Source organism: Oryx dammah, unplaced genomic scaffold, assembly GCF_014754425.2.
Source record: "Oryx dammah isolate SB20612 unplaced genomic scaffold, SCBI_Odam_1.1 HiC_scaffold_26, whole genome shotgun sequence".
Lineage (NCBI taxonomy): Eukaryota > Metazoa > Chordata > Mammalia > Artiodactyla > Bovidae > Oryx > Oryx dammah.
The window spans coordinates 84,944,974-84,968,986 of record NW_024070210.1 but is presented as its reverse complement, the minus strand read 5'-3'; the positions used below and the strand labels follow the sequence as shown (position 1 = coordinate 84,968,986).

The window sequence follows — 24,013 nt, the reverse complement described above, 5'->3', positions numbered from 1 at the left end:
GCCTCCAGAGTGTTTCTGATCTCATTTATTGCATTATTCATTATATATTGACTCTTTTTTATTTCTTCTAGGTCCTTGTTAAACCTTTCTTGCATCTTCTCAATCCTTGTCTCCAGGCTATTTATCTGTGATTCCATTTTGATTTCAAGATTTTGGATCATTTTCACTATCATTATTTGGAATTCTTTCTCAGGTAGATTCCCTATCTCTTCCTCTTTTGTTTGGTTTGGTGGGCATTTCTCCTGTTCCTTTACCTGCTGGTATTCCTCTGTCTCTTCATCTTGGTTATATTGCTGCGTTTGGGGTGGCTTTTCTGTATTCTGGGAATTTGTGGAGTTCTCTTTATTATGGAGTTTCCTCTCTGTGGGTGGGGTTGTATCAGTGACTTGTCACAGTTTCTTGGTTAGGGAAGCTTGTGTCGGAGTTATGGTGGGTGAAACTGGATTTCTTCTCTCTCGAGTGCAATGAGGTGTCCAGTAATGAATTATGAGATGTCACTGGTTTTGGAGTAACTTTGAGCTGCCTGTATATTGAAGCTCAGGGCTGTGTTCCTGTGTTGCTGGAGAATTTGCCTGGTATGTCTTGCTCTGGAACTTGTTGGCCCTTGGGTGGTGCTTGGTTTCAGTGTAGATGTGGAGGTGTTTGATGAGCTCCTATCAATTAATGTTCCCTGGAGTCAGGAGTTCTCTGATGTTCTCAGGATTTGGACTTAAGCCTCCTGCTTCTGGTTTTCAGTTTTATTTTTACAGTAGCCTCAAGACTTCTCCATCTATACAGCACCAATGATAAAACATCTAGGTTAGAGATGAAAAGTTTCTCCACATTGAGGGATACCCAAAGAGGTTCACTGAGTTACATAGAGAAGAGAAGAAGGAGAGGGGAGTTAGAGGTGACTGGAATGAGATGAGGTAGGATCAAAAGAGGAGAGAGCCAGCTAGCCAGTAATCACTTCCTTATGTGTGCTCCACAGTCTGGACCGCTCAGAGATGTTCACGGATTTATACAGGGAAGAGGAGAGGGAGGAAGTAGGCAGAGGTGGCCAGTAGGATAAAAGAGAGAAGTGAAAAGGAGAGAGACAGATCCAGCCAGTAACCAGTTCCCTAGGTGTTCTCCATTGACTGGAACACACAGAGATTCACAGAGTTGGTTAGAGAAGAGAAGGGGGAGGGAGGAGACAGAGACAACCTGGTGGAGAAAAAGGAGAGTTCAAAGGAGGAGAGAGTGGTCAAGCCAGTAATCTTGCTCTCAGGTAAAATTGGGTACTGAAGATTGGGTTTTTAAATGTACAAAATTGACAACAAATACCAAAAAGCAAAGATTAAAAATCTAGAGTAGAGGTTGGATTTTCAAAAATACAATATTAAAGAAAAGAAGAAGAAGAAAAAAAAAACAAAGTCACAAGAATTATTAAAATACAACAACCATAAAAAATATATATATACGGCGTTTGCTTTAAAAATAGGGTCTTTTTTTTTAAGTAATAGTCAGTCAGTCAGTCAGTTCAGTCGCTCAGTCGTGTCCGACTCTTTGCGACCCCGTGAATCGCAGCACGCCAGGCCTCTCTGTCCATCACCATCTCCTGGAATTCACTCAGACTTATGTCCATCGAGTCCGTGATGCCATCCGGCCATCTCATCCTCTGTCGTCCCCTTCTCCTCCTGCCCCCAATCCCTCCCAGCATCAGAGTCTTTTCCAATGAGTCAACTCTTCGCATGAGGTGGCCAAAGTACTGGAGTTTCAGCTTTAGCATCATTCCTTCCAAAGAAGTCCCAGAGTTGATCTCCTTCAGAATGGACTGGTTGGATCTCCTTGCAGTCCAAGGGACTCTCAAGAGTCTTCTCCAACACCACAGTTCAAACACATCAATTCTTTGGTGCTCAGCCTTCTTCACAGTCCAACTCTCACATCCATACATGACCACAGGAAAAACCATAGCCTTGACTAGACAGACAGACCTTTGTTGGCAAAGTAATGTCTCTGCTTTTGAATATACTATCTAGGTTGGTCATAACTTTTGTTCCAAGGAGTAAGCGTCTTTTAATTTCATGGCTGCAGTCACCATCTGCAGTGATTTTGGAGCCCCCCAAAATAAAGTCTGACACTGTTTCCACTGTTTCCCCATCTATTTCCCATGAAATGATGGGACCAGATGCCATGATCTTTGTTTTCTGAATGTTGAGCTTTAAGCCAACTTTTTCACTCTCCTCTTTTACTTTCATCAAGAGGCTTCTTAGTTCCTCTTCACTTTCTGCCATAAGGGTGGTGTCATCTGCATATCTGAGGTTATTGATATTTCTCCCGGCAATCTTGATTCCAGCTTGTGTTTCTCCAGTCCAGCGTTTCTCATGATGTACTCTGCATAGAAGTTAAATAAGCAGGGTGACAGTATACAGCCTTGACGTACTCCTTTTCCTATTTGGAACCAGTCTGTTGTTCCATGTCCAGTTCTAACTGTTGCTTCCTGACCTGCATACAGATTTCTCAAGAGGCAGATGAGGTGGTCTGGTATTCCCATCTCTTTCAGAATTTTCCACAGTTTATTGTATACAACTACCACAAAAAATGAGAATTAATTGTATATATAAATAAGATTAAAAATAAATGAGTTAAAGTGAAATGAGTCAGAGAAAGACAAATGTTTTATGATATCACTTATATGTGGAATGTAAAAACTAAAACATACTATGAACATAATGGAAAAGAAACAGATCCACAGATATAGAGAGCAAACTAGTGTTTACCCATAGAGAGAGGACAGGTGGAGAGGAAAGATAGAGGTAAGGGGTTAAGAGGTACAAACCATGTATAAAATAAGCTACAAGTATATATTGTATAACACAGGGAATGTAGCTAATATTTTTAACTATAAATGGAGTATAACCTTTAGAAAAATGAAATAAATGGGCTTTCACTTAAGAAACTAGAAAAAGAATAAAACACACACATACACAAATAGAAGGATAGACTCAAGTATAAAATCTGAAATTAAGAAACTAGAATACTGGGGAAAAAAAGGTCAAAATGGTAAACTGATTTTGGTTACAGCAATGGTTTTACAGATGCATGCACGTGTCAATACTCATCAAATTGTTCATTTTAATAATTGTACATCAATTATGCCTCAGTATAGTGAAAAAAGGGCTTCTTCCCTAGTGGCTCAGGTGATAAAGAATCCACCTGCAATGCAGGTGAACCAGGTTTGATCCCTGGGTTAGCAAGATCCTCTAAAGAAGGGAACGGCTACCCACTCCAGTATTCTTGCCTGGAGAATCCCATGAACAGAGGAGCCCGGAAGGCTACAGTCCATGGAGTCACAAACAGACATGACTGAGCGACTAAGCATGCATGCACATAGTGAAAAAACAAGTTGGTTCTATGATAATACTAAGTAAAAAAGCAGGATTAGAGAAAGTGAAAAAATAAAATATTAATATTGAGAAAGGCAATAGAATCCAGAAAACAGCTACAGAAATACGACTATTCTGTGCAACCAATTGGTGAACATAGAGAAATGAATTAATTTCAAGAAGTAACACTCTGAACAGACCAATAATCATTTAAATAGTAAGGGGGTTAAATGTCAGCATTTAAAATAATGTCAGGAAGATGGCGGAGGAATAGGACGGGGAGACCACTTTCTTCCTCACAAATTCATCAAAAGAACATTTCAACTCTGAGTAAATTCCACAAAACAACTTCTGAATGCTGGCAGAGGACATCAGGCACCCAGAAAAGCAGATCATTGTCTTCAAAAACAGGTAGGAAAAAATATAAAAGACAAAAAAAGAGACAAAGGAGGTAGGGCGGGAGCTCCGTCCCAGGAAGGGAGTCCTGTCCTGGGAAGGGAGTCTTAAAAAGAGAGAAGTTTCCAAACACCAGGAAACACTCTCGCTGCTGAGTCTGTGGCAAGCCTTGGAAGCACAGAGGGCAACATAACAGGGAAGAAAAATAAATAAATAATTAAAACCAACAGATTACGAGCCCAACTGTAACTCCCCCAGTGGAGAAGCAGCACAGACGCCTGCATCCATCACTAGCAAGTGGGGGCTGGGCAGGGAGGCGCGGGCTGCAGTGCTTTTTAAGAATCAGGCCAGAATGCCCCGAGTGTAACCAGAGCGACCTAACTTGGGCTAGCATACCACACAGTCAGATAGCTACCACGCGAAAAGCTCTAATGTAAGACACCACCAGGACTGCGCACAGAACAAAGGACGGAACAGAAATAGCCGGCTGTAGACCATCCCCCTCTGGTGACAGGCAGCCCCAGCCATAAGGGCTGGAAGGGAGAAATTGCAGCCCCGGAGAGACATCTCCTACCAAACTGTAAGCAGGCTTCTTTGCTAAGACTTCTTGGGGTTCTGGACAGTCACCATCCGCCTCTGAAGGGGCGCCAGCAGTATACCCAGAAAACTGAGCAGCAGGCACGGGAAAGGTGATAAGTCGCAGCGACCACGCTCGCCAAACACCTGAGCTACTCGGACCTGGGAAGGGCCCAAAAGGCAGGCCCAACCGAATCTGCACCTCTGAGGGCTACCTGAGAGCCAAGCCTGAGCAGCTTAGACCGGGGAGGTGCATGCAACCTAGGGCCAGCCTCAGACGGTTCCTGGGGGAGCAACGTAGAGCCTGAGCAGTGTGCACCGTGAGCATGCGTGGCTGAGACACTGTGAGCACACATCAGTATTATTTGTTTGCAGCATCCCTTCCTCCCAACAGTGCGACTGAACAAGTGAGCCTGAAAAAAAAAAAAAGTGTCCACCACTGTCCCCCTTGTGTCAGGGAGGAAATCAGAAACTGAAGAGACCAGCAAACAGAAGAAGCTAAGCAGAGGCAACCGCCTTGGAAGTGACCCCACACTGCCCACAACACCAGAGAAAGTCCCAGATATATCTTTACTATTTTTACGATCATTCTCTCTCTCTTTTTTTTTAAATTGATGTTGCTGTTTGATTGTTTTTTCTTCTTTTCTTTTTCTTTTTTTTATTTAACTTTTTAAAAATTTTAAGTCCTCCATTTCTCCTTTAATTTTTATTTCTATAACCTAAACACTGGACTGGAAGAAGCACAAGCTGGAATCAAGATTGCCGGGAGAAATATCAATAACCTCAGATATGCAGATGACACCACCCTTATGGCAGAAAGTGAAGAGGAACTAAGAAGCCTCTTGATGAAAGTAAAAGAGGAGAGTGAAAAAGTTGGCTTAAAGCTCAACATTCAGAAAACAAAGATCATGGCATCTGGTCCCATCATTTCATGGGAAATAGATGGGGAAACAGTGGAAACAGTGTCAGACTTTATTTTGGGGGGCTCCAAAATCACTGCAGATGGTGACTGCAGCCATGAAATTAAAAGACGCTTACTCCTTGGAACAAAAGTTATGACCAACCTAGATAGTATATTCAAAAGCAGAGACATTACTTTGCCAACTAAGGTCCATCTAGTCAAGGCTATGGTTTTTCCTGTGGTCATGTATGGATGTGAGAGTTGGACTGTGAAGAAGGCTGAGCGCCAAAGAATTGATGTGTTTGAACTGTGGTGTTGGAGAAGACTCTTGAGGGTCCCTTGGACTGCAAGGAAATCCAACCAGTCCATTCTGAAGATCAGCCCTGGGATTTCTTTGGAAGGAATGATGCTAAAGCTGAAACTCCAGTACTTTGGCCACCTCATGCGAAGAGTTGACTCATTGGAAAAGACTCTGATGCTGGGAGGGATTGGGGGCAGGAGGAGAAGGGGACGACAGAGGATGAGATGGCCGGATGGCATCACGGACTCAATGGACGTGAGTCTGAGTGATCTCCGGGAGTTGGTGATGGACAGGGAGGCCTGGCATGCTGCGATTCATGGGGTCACAAAGAGTCGGACACGACTGAGCGACTGAACTGAACTGAACTGAACTGTATTCTGTAAAGTCACCACAAACCCTGAATGAGGAAATTCTGTACCTTTATTCCTAGGGGAAATAAATACAGGATTTGATTCCTACCAGCTCATGAGCACAAAGTTGCATATAATGATCAATACATGATTTTGTTTTATGTGTGTTTCTGGTTAAAGACTTCTTTAAAAGCAGAAATTGTTGATTCGTTAACATAGACCTTATGGTCAACAGCACTAGAACTCGTGTCTGAACAAAGCTTATCTAACAATGTAATTTCTGCATAAGGCAGATCACAGCCTTTTGTGCTGAGGAACACTAGACAGTGCTTTGTATTACTCCTGAGGGCCACTTTAAAGAGCGAAATCACCAATGAAGAGTGCAAAGATGTGAAACACACAACACTAAATAGATTGTGGGAAAGCCGTTTGTTTATAGTCTGAGAGCTGAGACAAGTAGGCAGACTGTTGCTTGTGTTGACCTCAATAGGAAACATGCGCATCGAGTGACTCAAATGCATTCCCACCTTACCCATGTCCACGGTGACCTCAGAAATGCTGCAAGTATCGATTTGGGGTTACAAATAAATTTAGCAAGTAGGCTTATTTCCATATATGGAATCTGCAGATAACGAAGATTGATTTAAAGTTATATTAAACTCATGAGATATAGACAAAAGCCATTCTCACAAAGGAAGTTTAGAGAATAAGATGACATAAATTCTCACTCACTGACTCATCATTGACTCAAGTTTGGATTGCTGGGTTCTGATGCCACAGGAAGTGTTCATCTCTGTTCTCATCACAGTATAGTTAGCCCATCTATGAGGGTTTAAGATGGCTGATGCCCTTGTGACATTGCTGATACATCCTGGACCTGGAGAGTCAAGCTCTCGGTCTCAGCCCTCGCATGGCTTATACTTGAAATGTTCAGGCAGAGGGTGGAGGTTCTTGGGTTTGATGGGAAAAGCACTGGCCTTGGAGCTGACCTGCTGAATAAAGTCTGCTAAATAACTGAAGGGCTCTGAGCCTGTTTCCTCCCTGTAAAATGTCTTAGGGAGGAAGGAAGCTCAGAGCAGTCGAGTATTTTACATTCGGTAACAAGGACCAAAGCAAAGAATGAGTGGGAAGGATTCAGAACACAGTAAAGAGCCAGGTAAACGTGAGGTGGGATGTCACTGTCACCGTGTTAACAACGCCCGTGGAGCGAGCCATTCTCTGAACTTAAGCCCATCGTCTGCGGCCCAGTTCACTGGGGCCCTGTCATCCCAGAACCTAAAGAGACTTAAGCCGGGGTCAGCCAATGCCCTAGATAGAAGGAAGAGATTTAAAGACATCAAGAAGCAGCTGTGGGGAAGCACTGCTCCCACCCTGAAGCTAGTTCAACCACATGGGAAGCCTGAGACCCCAGCTGGAGGAAGATAGAGGTCCTGGGGCCACCATGAGGCCTCCTGAGCCCTTAGACGCCCCAAATCCACACACCTATCTCCTTTGTCTTCCAGCACCATGAATGCCGAGGAGGATGCCAAGTGGCTTCAGTGGGTGACGCACCAGTTTAAGACCATTGCCGGAGAAGATGGGGAAATCAACCTGCAAGACTTCAAAAAAGCCCTGAAGGTGAAAGAGGCAAGTGTCTGCTCCAGAAGTGGGTGCCCTGTGCTCATATTTTGTAGAGGAGGAGCAAGCTGGTTTGCAGGACACAGTACCTCACAAGGAAGGAAAAGTTGCTTCTCAGATTCCTTTGGGCTTGAGGCTCTACTCCTTAGCAGGGCCAGAGGATATTTCTGTCTCTGTTACTGGGGCCCTTCCATCCATGGTGGCAGCCATGGCCTCCTGGGATCTTCCAAACAACACATGAAGTTGGAAATCAGTAGCTTGTCAAATCTTAAGAAATATTATTGACCTTACATTTACCGCCAGCCTCATGGGCAGAGGTAATGCCAAGACTTAAGTTTCCTGCCAAAAAACCAAAATTTTCCATGGTTTGTATCCATTAAAGTCCTGTTGGCACTGCTACACCATCCCCAGTCCTCTCTCTCGGTGTCCTCTGCCCATCCCCATAACATTTGAATGCCCCTGTTTGGATGGGAGGACCCCTCACTTGCTGGTACCAAGGCACTGCTTTGAACTCTAAACACTGTCTCCTTTCATAGTCAATATGGGGAAGGGAAAAAAGGCCTTCTGCCTAATAGGGGCTGTAAGACATCTTAAGATGAAGGCCATTCAGGATGGTAGAATGATATTGGGAGAGTGATAAAGGCATTACTAAAGGGACCCAGGTGAAAAAGAGTGAAGCCAAGGCAGGGCTGACTGCCCACAGTGGACCTCATGCTTGTGAATTAGATCAGACACTAAAGCCCTCAGGCTCCTCTCCCTGCCTCAAAGAGCAGATCTCAGCCTGGCGTATCTGTGACCCTGACCCAGCCTGTCTTCTTAATTTCTGTGTTTTCAGTGCCTAACACAAAGCCTGCCTGGCAAGCAAGGGCTTGTGCAGATATGATTCTTGAATGAATGAATGGTTGAATGGTGAATGGAGTGAGTGCACCAGCAACTGAGAACAAGTGCTGTTAAGAACAACTCTACATTAAGAACATTTAATTGTAGGCTATAGGCAGCCCAAACAAGGCAAAGACACAGGTATTCAAGTGGCACCTTCTTTATAAATCCTTCCTGGCTTCACTGTCACCGGGGTCACCTTAAGGGGAAAAAGACAGGACCTGGGAGGAGCCTGCAGGGGGACACTCAATCTGACCTTTTCCCCATGTTGAGTAAGGGGCCACCAGAGGTCTGGACTGCAAGGCTGATGACAGCGGTGGGTTGTGGAGACAGAGAGCCTATGCAAATTACCAGGCCCGAGAGCCAGAAGGGGGCCCAGGACCCAGACACAAGCCTATCCTCGCTACAGGGATCTGAACAGTTCTCCTACCAGAACCCAAAGTTGTTCTCAGCTGACAGGATGGGCCATGGACACTGTCCCCTAGTGTGGCTTCACTGGGCAGATCGCAGGCTATTTCAGTCACTTGAGTCCTCCCTGAATCCCACCACCCCATGGCATGCGTACATACACACACACACACACACGCACATACACACACAGAGTGAATGAATTCAAAGCCCAGGCTCCATGGCCTCATTTGTACCCATCTCCCGTCCTCCTCTGGCCACAGTCTTTCTTTGCTGAGAGATTCTTTGTCCTGTTTGACTCGGACGGAAGTGGCACCATCACACTTCAGGAGCTGCAGAAGGCACTGACCTTGCTCATCCACGGCAGCCCCATGGACAAACTCAAATTCCTCTTCCAGGTGTATGACGTCGACGGTAAGCATCCTTTGTGGGATGGGAGGAGGACTCAGAGGGAGGGACAAAGGGAGCGGGCCCATCTCAGTGACTACCCAGCACTGGGCTAATGTCTCCAGGGGAGGCTGACAGCTTCCTCTCCCTCTGTGGGTTCCCTGCCCAGTTTCTGGTCCTCATCTCCCTTTTGTTGGGGGAGAGGGTGGGACACTGGCAGGCAGACAAATGCCCTTGATTCAACTCACGAGAAGCCAGAACTTTCCTTTGTTATTTTCCATGTTTGAAAAAAGAAATTGGTTTGTTGCTTTTTAATAATAGTAATAGCCCACTATGAACATTTTAGGCAATATAGAATGGTTTTAAAAAGACAGCAAAAATCACCCACTGCATTTTTCTATACTGCCTTATAACTGATCGCATATACACATTCATCACACGTTTTTTAAAAACAAAATGGGATTATAATACTATATACACTGCCTTTCTTCACTCAACAATATAAACAATCGTTCATATAAGACTGTATTGCTTTCCAATGTCATTTTTATTATAGTAAAATAGTCATAATATTAAATTTATCACTTTAATCATTTCTAAGTGTATAGTTCAGAAGCATTACATAAATTCACATTGTTGTGCAACCATCGCCACCATCCATCTGCAGAACTTGTTCATTTTTCCAGACCGACACTGTACCAACTAAACAATAACTCCTTACTGCCCCCTTCTCCAAGAATTTGACTATTCTAGCTACCTTATCGGAGAAGGCAATGGCACCCCACTCCAGTCTTCTTGCCTGGGAAATCTCACTGATGGAGGAGCCTGGTAGTCTACAGTCCATGAGGTGGCTAAGAGTCTGACACGACTGAGCGACTTCCCTTTCACTTTTCACTTTCATGCATTGGAGAAGGAAATGGCAGCCCACTCCAGTGTTCTTGCCTGGAGAATCCCAGGGACGGGGGAGCCTGGTGGGGTCCCGTCCATGGGGTCGCACAGAGTCGACACGACTGAAGCGACGCAGCAGAAGCAGCAGTAGCAGCAGCAGCAGGCACCTTATATAAGCGAAATTGTATAATAGCTGTCCTTTTGTAACTGGCTTATCTAACTTAGCATAATGTTCCCAAGGTTCACCCATGTTGTACCGTGTGACAGGACTTCATTATTTTTTTAAAACTGAATATGATCTGTTGTATGTATATACTACATTTTGTTTATCCATTCATTTGTCAATGGACACTTGGGTTGCTTCTACCTTTTGGCTATTGTGAATAATGCTGCTATAAATATGGGAGCACAAATATCTCTTCAAAACCCTGCTTTCGGTTCTTTTGGGCATGTACCCAAAAATGGAATCACTGGATCACAGGACAACTCTTTTCTGTTTTTTGAGGAACTACCATATTGTTTTCCACAGTGGTTGCACCATTTTACATTCACAGCAGCAATGCATAAAGGTTCCAGTTTCTCCAATACTTATACTTTTCTGTTTTTTTTTTTTTTTTGATAACAGCTATCTAACAGACGTGAAGGGGAAACTCAATGGAGTTATATGACTGTGTTATATGCTACTGTGTGACTTTGACCCAATGATTCCATGAAGCACAGCCTAGTAGTTAAGATCTCTGACTCTGAGACCAAGTTACCCAGGTTCAAATCTCAGCTCTACCAGTTATTGACCCTGGACAAATTGCTTAACTTTTCCATGCTTTAATTTCCCCATGTATCACATGAAAATAATGATCATCATAATAGTACGTACTTGTGAGGTTGATAGGATTAAATTAGTTATGTAAACTCAAAACAATGCCTAGCTCAGGACACACCTTTACAGGGGTCAGTTGTTGCTTATTTACTCAAACACCATTTCCAAAATGGAGACTTCCATTGTTCTCAGTCCTTATTTTGGCATCATAAATGACACTGCAATAATTATCCTGGTTCTTACATCATTGGCAACTTTGTGGCTTAGAGAGGCTCTGAAAGCCCAGAATCATCAAAGGAAGGGAGTCTGAATGGGAAAAAGGTACCCAGTGAGACTAGGGTGGTTGGTGAAGCCAGACTGGGCAGGCCCCAGAGGTCATGGTTTGGAGTCTCAGTACAATGAGTAAGTGGGGGGCCACTGACGAGCACTGAGAGGAGTCACTGGGCTGGATTTGCATCTGCTGTTGTGCTCCTGGGCACGGCCCTCTGGCCTATGGGGTTTCTCTAGCTCCTGTATGATTTTGGCTATGAAAAAAGGCCTGTTATCACTTTGGAAGGACTTTGGAAGTCCAAATCAAGGAACTGTTTCTTTTAAAAGAGACATACAGACATCCATAGCCTTTTTGGATCAGATAGGGAAGGCTTCATCCCATCCTGTGCAATAGTTGATCTTGGGGTTGGGGGGCTCCCTCTTTCCAGGTTTTAAGAACCTGGTCCCTGGATTTATTTGTGAAGGAATGGCTCCTTCCTTTGCATTTTTAGTGGGAGCTTGCAGTGCCTTTTGGGCATAGTCATGGATCGCCTTCTGAATGTGTCCAAGATTAATAATATCTGGACACACCCTGGTTCACACCCTCATCCCTTAGAATTCATCAGTAGTAAGAAAAGGCCTCCATAGGTCATTTCAAACGGGCTAAATCTCAGACTCCTCCTGGGGGCTACATGGACCCTGAGGAGTGCAATAGGAAACAAGTTGGTCCAGGGTTCACGAGTTTCTTGGCAGAGCTTTACTAAGGTTTTCTTTAAAGTATGGTCCATGATGGCTTTTGGCTTGGGCTCTTGCCTAAGCTGAAGGACAGGAGGTGTGACTGGAGAGTGGTGTGTTAGACTCTGCACTGTACTGTGATTACAGGCTTTGACTTTGGCCCAAGTATTGATCACAGTACCAATAAGACTTTCATTTATGTGTAGCTGCTTTCCTCCAAATACTGCATTGTTGTTGTTGTTCGGTCACCCAGTTGTGTCTAACTCTTTGTGACCCCGTGGACTGCAACATGCCAGGCCTCCCTGTCCCTCATCATCTGCTGAAGTTTGCTAAGTTCATGTCCATTGCATTGGAGATGCCATCCAGCCATCTCATGCTCTGACCCCCTCTTCTCCTCAATCTTTCCCAGCATCAGGGACTTTACCAATGAGTTGGCTATCTGCATCAGATGACCAAAATACCAGAGCTTCAGTTTCAGCATTAGTCCTTTCTGCTTTATAATTATCTATTATCCTTGAACCAATACTGAAAGGGAGGAATGCTGCTGCTACTGCTGCTATGTCGCTTCAGTCGTGTCCAACTCTGTGCGACCCCATAGATGGCAGCCCACCAGGCTCTGCCGTCCCTGGGATTCTCCAGGCAAGAACACTGGAGCGGGTTGCCACTTCCTTCTCCAATTATGAAAGTGAAAAGTGAAAGTGAAGTTGCTTAGTCGTGTCTGACTCTCAGCAACCCCATGGACTGCAGCCTACCAGGCTCCTCTGTCCATGGGATTTTCCAGGCAAGCCCCATTTTAGAGATGAACAAAGTCACAAGATTCTAAAGGACTTATAGCCCACCATCACACAGTAAGGGGCAGAAGCATATTGCTACCTCATGTGTGTCTATATCCAAAACAAGTCAAGAAATTTCTAATCAAGTACTTATGAAGAATGAGAATATATACAGGAAAAAAAAAAAAGCCTCAGATCCCATCTCAGTTGATACAGTTGTTTCTCAAGTTAATTCCAGGATCCCTGTGGATACCCAAACCCATGGATGTTCAAGTCCTTTATATAAAATGTAGACATACAGTCTACCCTTGATAACCTGTGGGTTCATGCATCCACAGATTCAACCAACTGTGATCAAATTTGCAGGTGAGGAACCTGTCTATACTGAGAGGCAACTGTACTTTTGGCTTCCTTTTCACTTCACTCTTAGCCACTCATGTTTACATAAGGTTACAACGCTGGACTTGAGGGGCCAGCTGTGGCCTCTCAGGACAACATGGATGGATGAGCAGAATCTGCTGCACGTTGGGGAACAAAGGGAAACCTCTTCACCACCACCTCATATACAATCTGCCTCTGAATAACTGGGGCTCTGGGCACATAGCTCCTTACAGATTAAGTAAGCAAGTGTATCTTCTGGGCAGATGGTCTTGGAAGTTGAGTGGTACTTAGAGAGGAGGCTGCAGATTCTAGAGGAAGGCATGCACTGAGGCCAAAGATTCTTCCTGCTTGGGAAGGTGTTTGCCTCTGTTGAGCCCAGTAGGGAGCCATGGAAGGTTTGTGAGCTGGAGGTGCCATATGTCCTTTGATTGCCTGGTCTTTACTCCTAAAGACATCAGGTTGGCAAAAACCTGAACGAACAGGAAGTTAACCCCACGATGTGGGGTTGTGCAAGGCAGGGGGAAGTTTGCAAGTACAGAGTGAGGCGCGAGGGGGGTAGGTGCAGGTCCCCACTAGGCTTCACTTCACCTGAAACAGGCAGCGGCTCCATCGACGCTGACGAGCTGCGCACCGTGCTGCAGTCGTGCCTGTACGAGAGCGCCATCTCGCTGCCCAAGGAGAAGCTAGACCAGCTGACGCTGGCGCTCTTTGAGTCGGCCGACAAGGACTGCAGCGGCACCATCACCTTCGAGGAGCTCCGAGACGAGTTGCAGCGCTTCCCCGAGGTCATGGAGAACCTGACCATCAGGTACTTCTCTGTCTGGTGCAAGGACACAGCCCGGGCCGGGAATAGACCCCAGGTGCAAAGTGTGGCCTGAGCACAAGGATGATCCCTCGGCCTGGCCCTGCCCCGCCCTGGTCGGCCCCACCCAGCCCCGCCCCTCGGGTTCCCTCCCTGGCCCAGCTTAGCTCCTCTGCCTGCTTTCTCTTGGGGCCAAAGGTCTGTCCTGCCCTCTGCAGGGCAGCTGTGGTCATGCGTGCATTTTCTACAGGGTTCCTTAAGAATCAACTCAATACTAAAGCACCAACTATGCGCTGGGCATTTTTACAAGTGTATCATTGCAAGCATGGAAAAGGAGATTGAGGGTACACAAAGAATGAAGTAACAAACAGACATTAAAGTTATTTCAGCTGAAGTGACCCGCCTGCTGCCACTGCTAAGACGCTTCAGGCGTGTCCGACTCTGTGCGACCCCAGAGACGGCAGCCCGCCCGGCTCCGCAGCCCCTGGGATTCTCCAGGCAAGAACACTGGAGTGGGTTGCCATTTCCTTCTCCAGTGCATGAAAGGAAAAGTGAAAGTGAAGTTGCTTAGTCGTGTCCGACTCTCAGCGACCCCATGGACTGCAGCCTACCAGGCTCCTCCGTCCATGGGATTCTCCAGGCATGAGTACTGGAGTGAGGTGCCATTGCCTTCTCCGAGTAACCCGCCTAGGAGCACACAAATAATTAGCAAAGACAGTTATTTATTCAACTTGTTCGAGCAGCTACTCTGTACCAAGCCTTGTTCTCAGTAATGGCAGAGCTCTGCTGGGGCTGCATTCCAGGCTGAGAGAGGTAATTTATACCAATAAACAAGTACATAAACTAGACAAGTACGAATTTGATAGGCGCTGTGGAGAGAATAATATAAAAAGGGTGTAACAGCAGACCTAAGTTTGTCTGACTCCACGTTCTGAATAGTGCCACTTTTGTACTTCATTCTTTCTGTGTATTAACTTCAAAAATTTCTCAGATTCTTCCACCCGTTATGATTGTCTCCCCACTCGAGACAGTAAAAAAAAAAAAGTCGTGGGTGTGGTATCAGACAGACAGGAGATTGATCCCAGTTCTACCTCGCTGTGTGACTGTAAGCAAGTCACTTGACCTCCCTTTCCTGATGCAAAAGGAAGCCAGCCTGTGTGCCCCGAGGCTCCCAAGAGCTGCGGAGGGAGTGCGTCTCCAGGTTCCCGCTCCGGTGGTCCCCGCCGCCCCGCGTCCCTCTGAGTGGAGTCCTCTCTTACAGTGCTGCTCACTGGCTAACGCCTCCAGCTCCCCAGCGACACCGGCGCCAACCTCGCCCGCTGACCTCTGCCTACTGGCACAACCACCGCAGCCATGCGCTCTGCCTGGCCGTCTTCGTGGGCCTCCACGTGCTGCTGTTTGCCCTGGCAGCTAGTGCCTACCGGGCCTTCGGAGCCAGCGTCATGGTGGCCAAGGGCTGCGGCCAGTGCCTCAACTTTGACTGCAGCTTCATCGCGGTAGGGCTCTGTGGACACAACACAGGGAAGCAGGCAGGGGGACTGATGTAGGCTCCTCTCAGACCAAATGACCCATGCATGGCCACCTGCATTGGCAGCGCAGGATGGCACCTTAGAAATCCACTGGGCCAACACTCAGTGGTGGGGACTAAGGCTCAGGGAGGGGCAGTGAGTGGTCTCTTGTCACACAGCAGGTAAATAATACAGCTGGCATTTTTGTGTGCTTGCTATGTACCAGTCACAGTGCTAAGCACTTTCCATAGGGTAGATCCAGAGGAGGTCAGGCTAGCTCCTGTGCAGGGCTCCAGCCAGAAAGAGAATACTTCAAGAAGCCTTGAATGCCAGAATGTGATCCCCTGGACCAGAGCCTGAGGTTTCCAAGTGTATTTGATAACACACTTCTACAACTGGAATGAAATAAAACACAACAAAAATAAACAAAAAACAAAAACCCCTTCCAATTACTCAATGTATGCTCACTTATAACTGTATGCATGCCCTGTTATTGTTGGCCAATAGGTTTAGGCACAATATAAGGCAAGGCTCATCTTTAATGATCAGAGATGTACATCTCTAGTTCAAATACTCCTTTTGACACTATCATCTCCTTACTAGAGTGGGTTTTATTTTTAACCTCATAACTGGCTACAAAGAATTCACACCAGGAGAGGGACACACATAACTCATTTTGGTGGTCACTTGCTCTTCCCTTATTAACACTATTTTCAATCTGTATTTTCTCTGTGGGAAATCTTTTTAAGCTACTTGTCCTTTCTGAGGGGTAGTTAGCTTACTTAAATTAAAAGCAGTTAATGTAATCCGCAAGTTCACACAATAGGACAGGCATAAATTAAAGCAAATGAGTAAGGGAGAGGGCCCTCGCCACAAGCCCCTTGAAAAGTGCCGTCTCCCCTCAGGACATCTCAAGAACTACATGGGACATGGTGCCTGTCTGACCTGTGACTAAATGAGGACTCCATGTCTACACAGAGCCTAAATATTAGTAAAAGCTTACGTGCTTCCCACGTGTTGAGATAAAAGGAATACAAACAGACATTCTATAAGATTTTCTTCTTCCCTGCCCAGTTCTGGAAGTCCTACTTTGGGACCCCAGCTATGAATCTAGGGCAGCAATGGAAGACTTGAGGGCAGGGGAGGTGGTGATGTCCCCTAGCCTCGCCCACCCTCCAGCCCCGCCCACCCGTAAGCACAGCCTTCTCAGGGGGAGGCAGGGAGACACTGCTGCGAAGGGGAAGGCCTCAGGTTAGAGAGCGAGACAGATGGGCTCTCTACCGCTTTGCTTGGCCAGGTGCTGATGCTCAGGCGCTGCCTCACGTGGCTGCGGGCCACGTGGCTGGCTCAGGTCCTGCCGCTGGACCACAACATCCAGTTCCACCAGCTTATGGGCTATGTAGTGGTTGGGCTGTCCCTCGTGCACACCGTGGCCCACGTGGTGAACTTCGGTGAGTAGCCTGGGGCTGGGGTTGGGTAGGGATCTGGGCTTTCCACAAACCACTAATTTATCCCACCCATGTGTCCCGGTGGGCAGAGAAGGGTGTCCTGGATAAGCTGGATGGGGAGAAGTGGGAACCCCAGCAGAAAGGTGCAGTGGGCCGAGCTTGTCTTGTGCTCATCCCCAGCACTCCAGGCTCAGTCTGAGGCCAACCCCTTCCGGTTTTGGGAACTCCTGCTCACCACGAGGCCTGGCATCGGTTGGGTCCACGGCTCAGCCTCCCCGACCGGCGTGGCTCTGCTCCTGCTGCTGCTCCTCATGTTCACCTGCTCCAGCTCCTGTGTCCGCAGGAGTGGCCACTTTGAGGTGCCCCAGCCTTTCCCCTTTGCCTGGCCTATCTTGGGCTCCCACCTTCATTTCTTCCCTTTTTTAAAAAAATTAATTTTTATTGGAGTATAGTTGGTTTCTGTTGTTCAGCAAAGTGAGTCACCCACCTTCATTTCATGCTGTGCCCCCTCCAACTTATAGAGCCCAGGAAGTTCCAGGTGGTTTGCATACTGTGGACATGTGACTTGGGTTCTGCCACTGAACTGTGATGTATGTCTGGCGAGTGAAATGTTCTGCTCTAGAAGATTCTACCTTTTTTTTTTTTTGGCTTATCCTCTTGCTCTAATTGGATTAAACTAGGCTCAAGATGGCACAGAGAGGGCAAGAAACAAGCTCTTGAGAGTTCTAATCCCCACCCCACTCTTTATTGGTCATTCCACTGCCCTCATCTGTAAAGCGGAGCTGTGACTCTCTACCTTTGGAGTTATTTTAGAAATTAAATGAGATAATACAGGTGAAGTCAATAACGACACACACCTGGCACGTGGGTGCTCTACAGGTGTTAGGTCTAGCCTTGCTTCCCTCTCTCTGGCCTCCTGGAGATATAGAAGGTCCTAAAGGATCTAGTTTGGAGATTGTATCCCCTGGACTGATTTGGTCATAGCAGAAATATATATATATATATATATATACACACACAATCACCTACTCTGAGCCAGCAATGATCCATTGAAGTCATAATCAGCATCCTCACTTGACCCACGAGGAATCTGACTCATAGAAGTAACTTACCAGGCCAAGGCCACACAGCTAGTAGCAGAGCAGGTATTAAAACTCAGGGCTTTGCTCTTTCTTCTCTACTGCCAGAACATCATTGCTCTCTTTCCTTCCTTCCCCCTGAGAAAGGGTCAGTGGGTCGGGACACTGGTGCTGATGAGCCCGTCAGAGGGGCCAGTCCACCCTGCCCATAACACACCCAGGCAGATGCTCTAGGTGTTTGTCACTAGCGCCAAGAATCTTCACTTACAGACTCTCTGAGCCAGGCCCTCAGAACAAAGAGGCAACAAAGCTTCCCACCCCCAATCTTCTATGCAAGCCTGTTCCCAGGAGAGGGTGTGTATGGCCAAGGCTCTGGGCACAGTCCTGGCTTTGAGGGTGGCCGTGAACCTTGGCTCTGCCCCACCCCCGTGCCTTGACACCTTTACTCCCCCACCCCCGCAGGTGTTCTACTGGACCCACCTGTCCTACCTCCCCATGTGGGTCCTGCTCACCCTTCATGGGCCCAGCTTCTGGAAGTGGCTGCTGGTCCCTGGCACGTTGTTCTTCCTGGAGAAAACCATCAGCCTGGCAGCGTCCCGCATGGCAGCCCTGCACATCGTGGAAGTCAATCTCCTCCCTTCCAAGGTACAAAGGGGGCCTGAGGTCAGCCAAGAGGTGTCCCAGGTGGTGGGGTGCAGCAGCTGGGTGCTCTGTTAGACCTCCACCCCCAGGAAATAGGGAGCACAGTGGAGGAGACAAGCAAGTGCAAGACGTGGTCCAGCCCTGCAAGAGTGACACTTCTGGAAGGGGAATGGCAGGTAGGCAGGGCACTACTAAAGGCCAGGTGTGCGTAGAACACCTTCAGTAAGTATATATTACATGTCTGCCAGGGGCAGGCCCTGCGCTTGGTGACAGAGATGCAGAGAAAACGGAGGCACTCTTCTACTCTCCACAGACACACAGGGTAACAGGAGAGTCAGCCCTTTCATCAGTGCAAGGCTGTGTTGGCAAGAGAAGAAAATCTCAGGGGGCGTTAAACTGCTTGAGAGATGAATAGAAGTTTGTTGGATAGACAAGACAGGGAAGGGTATTGCTGGGAGAAGGAACAGCATGGGCAAAGGCAGAGAGTAATGAAAGGGCATACTGTACTGAAGGGACTATAAGTAATTTGGAGCCAAGGTGCCAGGGAGAAGCTGGAGGGGTGGGCAGGGCCTAATGGTGAGTGGCCTCACTCTGCAGACCGTGGGAACCTTGAGCAGGGTGGGGAAAGGATGGTGGTATCGGGCTGGTGTATACTGCAGCTGGATTTCTTCAGTTGCTCTGTGGAAGATGGCTTAGAGGGGACCACTGGGGAGGCTGTCGCACACATGCAGATGAGAGCTCATGAGAGCCTTGACCTTGGCCAGGGTGGGGAGGGGCATATCACAGAAAGACTCGAGAGATAGCTGGCTGTATTTGGGGTGGGAGTGTGGGGGGAGGAGTCTAGGCTGTCTTGCAGGTTTCTGAGTAATTGGGGCCATTTTTGGAGAAAGGGCAGGCAGTTTTGGAGGGCTTGACTCTGGACAACTTGAAAGTGAGGACACGGAAGCTGGATAAGAAACTGAGGTTTGTGTCTAGGCCCTGGCATCAGACAGAGTGGTTAGATTCAGATCCCATAGTTTTAGCTGGTGCTCTTGAGCAAGTCATTTAACCTTTCTAACTCAGCCTCTCTGTAGAGTGGAGTAGGATGGACATTCGTCTCAGGGAACTGTTGTAAGGACTAGAGATAGCACTTGGAGTTGTCCTTCAGACAACTAGAGGCAGCACTTGAAGCCTCCACACAGCTCTGGCACCTGTAAGTGCTCAGTAAACCAAAGTTACTCTCCAGGAGGCTGTTGTGTCCTGGGGGAAATGCCTGTTCCTGGTTGGAATGCCAGCAAAATGCCACAGCAGTTCCAGAAAAGGGGCTGGAGCAGTCAGGGGGGCTTGACAGAGGAGGGGGGCCACTCGGAAGCAGTATTTAGACCAGAAGAAGTGGGATCACACCATGAGCCCCTCTTCAGACACAGCCTGCCTCCCCTTCTCCGATGGCCACCTACTATCCATGTGCAGTAGGGTGAGCCCCCACTCAGGGACACAGAAGGTCTCATGCCAGGCTGGCCTGGGTGATGGTGGAAGAAGATGGCCCAGCCTATGGCAGCTCTGAGTCTGCACGGATGACCCTGGTCTCTTTCTCTCCCCAGGTCACTCATCTCGTCATCAAGAGGCCCCCTCTTTTCCACTACAGACCTGGTGACTACTTGTATCTGAACATCCCCAGCATCGCACGCTATGAGTGGCACCCCTTCACCATCAGCAGTGCTCCTGAGCAGAAAGGTAGGCCTGCACCAACTCCACCAGTCCCTCAGGGGGTATTACGGCGTCCTTGCCATGAGCCAGGCAAGGCTGTGAACCAGGAACACAGAGGCAAACAAGATCCGAGACAAAATTCGGCCTCCCAGATCTCCCTCTGGAACACGGGGGCAGGTGTGCAGATGCTGACTAAACGGGGTGATCGGGGCTATCTGGCTTCCGTGAGGGTCACCGGGGAGGGCCTGATCTGGTGGGGGAAGTGGGCAGGGTGGCATTTCAGCTGAACCTTGAAGGGTTTGTAGGCGTTTACCAGGTAGGGAAGGGCATCGGGGTGGAGGCAGAAGGGGAAGCATGAAACCTGCAAACATAGAAGGGCCTGATGTCGTTTGGGCTGAGGGTCAGGTGGAGTAGGGAGGAAGGAAGCAGAGGTGAGGGGGAGGAAGAGAAGTTCAGAGAAAGGACTAAAGTGGCTGGCAAAATTGATAAGAGCTAGTGTGGGGTCAGGAAGGTCTTCGAATGCAGAGTGAAAAGTGGAATGGTGCAGGCAGTTGGGAGCCTGCAAGGGTCTTAAGCAAAGGAGTAGTGGCTCAGATGAAGGGGCACCAGGGCATTTCCAGAGGGCTGTGACAGGAAGCCAGGCTTCCCCCACTCCATGTGGGCATGAGACTTGGGGAGCCCCAAGGCAACAGAATCCATCCCATCCTTCTCCCCCAACCCTGACCACTTCCATCCTCTGGGTGCCCAGCACCCACAGAGCTACTCAGCTGACCTTTCTTTGCCCAGCTGTCCTCTGACCCCCGCCCAGGCATGTGCCTGCATGCCTGCCTTCTGGTCCTGGGCTGTTGGTGGGACCACAACCTGGACCTCTGATCTCCAGGCCAGGCCAAGGATTGGCCTTCCCATCTCAAGTGCTGCTTTTTTTTTTTTTTAATATTTATTTTTATTTATCTGTTTGGTTGTACTGAATCATAGTTGTGGGATGGGAACTCTTCGTTGTGGCACATGGGATCTAGCTCCCTGACCAGGGACTGAACCCAGGCCCCTGCATTGGGGGCACAGAATGCACTGGGCCACCAGGAAGACCCTCAAGAAGTGCTTCTGATGGGGGAGGCCTTGTATGGCCTGTTGCAGCCAGACCCTTGCTTGGCTTCATGAGAGGTAAAGGTTTCTGGTTGCCGGGATTCTCTGACCCTGCTCCATGAAAAGCTGTAGCTCCATTCAGGATGCCCCTCACCCCAGCCCAGGCCCCACCCCTGGCCCAGCTCCCACAGCTCAGGGCACAGACCCAAGGCCAGGGTTCCCCACAGAAGCTATACAACACCTGCCCTGGAATCACATGAGTGGTAGCCTGGATGTACAATGGGTTGGGGGTGAGGGTTAGAGAGGGTGGATTATTTTCTTCCTATTTTTATTTCCGCCCTCCCCTTTTTTCTGCTGTTTCATAAAGAACAGATATGCTCCCAGAAAATTCAGACAGTATAGAAATAGGTGCCAAAGAAAATTAAAATCCCTCAAATAATTCTACCCAAGGAAAACTATTGTCAATCATTTGGTGAATAGCTTTCCAGATCTTGATGTATCTCCATGAATAATCAGATATAGAGATAATTCTGCATATAAGGGATTATGGTTTTGCATATAAGGGATTACACTGTTTTGCCATCCACTTTTTCTCCATGAATAATATGAAGATCTTTGCATGTCAGTTCTTTTAAAAGAAGAACTTTTCCTTTTTGTGGCTGCATGCTATTCCACTGTATTAATGGTAACAGGATTATAATATAGATGTGTAATTTATTTGACCAGTTTTTTTAAGTATTTATTTATCTATGTGGCTGCACTCAGTCTTAGCTGTGGCATGTGGGATCTAGTTCCCTGACCAGGGGTCAGATCTGGGCCCCCTGCATTGGGAGTCTTAGCCACTGGACCTCTCTTGGGAAGTCTCTATTTGACCAATTCTTGAAGGGTTTCTTTAGGGTCTGTGCTTGGAATCTCTTAGCCCTGAGTCCCCTGCAGTAAATGAGTCCATGTAAATAAATCCTCTGATTTTGTAGAGCTGGTTTCCAGGATCAGGAGTGGGACTTAGGCTGGCAACTCTGGCTGACTTGTGCAGACAGGGCACAGTGCAGCCCTCCTGCTGCTTTGCACCTTGAAGAGGGAGGAAGTGCCAGGGAGGCTCCTGGGAGCCAGGGTCCCAGGACCTGACTTTTTCAGTCCCCTCCTCACAAAGCTGTGAGAGCGTGAAAGTTGCTCAGTCATGTCTGACTCTCTGAGACCCCATGGACTATACAGTCCATGGAATTCTCCAGGCCAGAATACTGGAGTGGGTAGCCTTTCCCTTCTCCAGGGGATCTCCCCAGTCCAGGGATCGAACCCAGGTCTCCAGCATTGTAGGTGGATTCTTTACCAGCTGAGCCACAAGGGAAGCGCTATGAGAGCATGCCTCCCCTCATTCAGGAATACAGATGGGCAAAAAAAAAATGTTTGTTTTTACCAACCTCTGACTGAGCTTTACCATTTTCTTCTATTATAAATGCAGGTTACAAATCACAGTAGCATTACCGACCCCTGTGACTTTTTCGAAATGAAAACCATGGATTCTTCTTCATATCATGTTATGGTTGTTGTCCATACTTTGACATGTCATTCATGCTCATGGCTAATTCACATCTCCAGTGACCAGGCAATTCCTGCTGTATCTCATTATTTCATGTGTTAACAAAAAAACACGTTTTTTTTAAATCAAAAATTTTTTTAAAAAATTTATTTTGGTAACTGTCTCATTATAATTGGTTTCATTCATAATTTCTACATATATTATTCAAAGTATTTAAAAACCTTATTCTGAGAAGGAGTTTATCCTTGCCTTCACAGGACTGCCGAAAGAGTTCATGATTTAAAATAAAAGAAAAAGGATGAGAACTGCAGACCAGGAAGTCTCTTAGGGGCCTCCTTGCTCTAATGTGTGTTCTTTCTGGTACCCCTCAACACCCTTCTACCAGTCATCCACTTAATAGGAAACCTAAGCAGACACCCACTGTATCCCAGACACTGAGGGCAGTGAAAGCTATTGGTCCCACTATTGATTGAGCACCGAATGTGTGCAGAACCATTGACAGGCATCTCATAGAATGTGGGAGAGAGACGGTCCCCAACCTTGGTGAGACCCTGGCTTGATGGAGGAGGCAAGGCCCCCACCTCTAGGGAGCCCCCAGTGTGCTCAGGGCCACTCGGACCCCTGCCTTGGCAGAGGAAACTGAGCCCTTAGTTGACTTCACTGAGAAAGATTGCAAGGTCTGCACCAGAGAGGCCAGCTCTCCCAGTCTCATGGCTGTGGCTGCTAGTTTGGACCTGAGGAAGGGTGTTCAGAGGAGAGCGTAAGGGGTTGATGCCCAGTCCCAGTCCCTCCAGTGAGACAGGCCTGTCCCTGCTGGAGGCCAGCACTGACCCCTTTCCTCCTGTCCTGTCTCTTGCTCAGACACCATCTGGCTACACATCCGATCGGAGGGTCAGTGGACCAACAGGTTGTTTGAGTCCTTCAAGAAATCAGACCCAGTGTTATGTGGTTCCAAGAGGCTCTCGAGGAGCTTGGAGATGAAGAGGAGTCAGAGGAAGCCCCGGGTAAGTGACTGAAGGGGAGAAAGGGTCCACCATGGTGACAAACCCATGGGGACCAAGTTGCCTTTGTAGCTGGCAAGCCCTGAGCAGTTGTGAACACTGGCTGGGACTGCACAGAAGGTAGGTCAATTCAGAATGTGTGGTCCAAGAGCCTCCTTGAAGCCGGACCACACCTGATCCTTCCTGGTCCAGTGTGCTCTGTTAGAAGGCAGGGGACAAAGC

At 47.6% G+C, this 24,013-nt stretch overlaps 1 protein-coding gene across 1 annotated transcript in view; it reads left to right on the top strand.

Moving 5' to 3' along the window:
- Window positions 1-24,013, top strand: part of LOC120852505 (NADPH oxidase 5-like) — a 47,728-nt gene that overhangs the window by 6,740 nt on the left and 16,975 nt on the right. Inside the window, exons 2-10 of the mRNA XM_040225779.1 lie at window positions 7,374-7,497; window positions 9,039-9,189; window positions 13,603-13,813; window positions 15,069-15,303; window positions 16,613-16,766; window positions 16,944-17,122; window positions 18,305-18,487; window positions 20,065-20,197; window positions 23,652-23,794. Of these exons, the coding sequence (XP_040081713.1) occupies window positions 7,374-7,497; window positions 9,039-9,189; window positions 13,603-13,813; window positions 15,069-15,303; window positions 16,613-16,766; window positions 16,944-17,122; window positions 18,305-18,487; window positions 20,065-20,197; window positions 23,652-23,794 (1,513 nt within the window). The remainder of the gene's footprint in view (window positions 1-7,373; window positions 7,498-9,038; window positions 9,190-13,602; window positions 13,814-15,068; window positions 15,304-16,612; window positions 16,767-16,943; window positions 17,123-18,304; window positions 18,488-20,064; window positions 20,198-23,651; window positions 23,795-24,013) is intronic.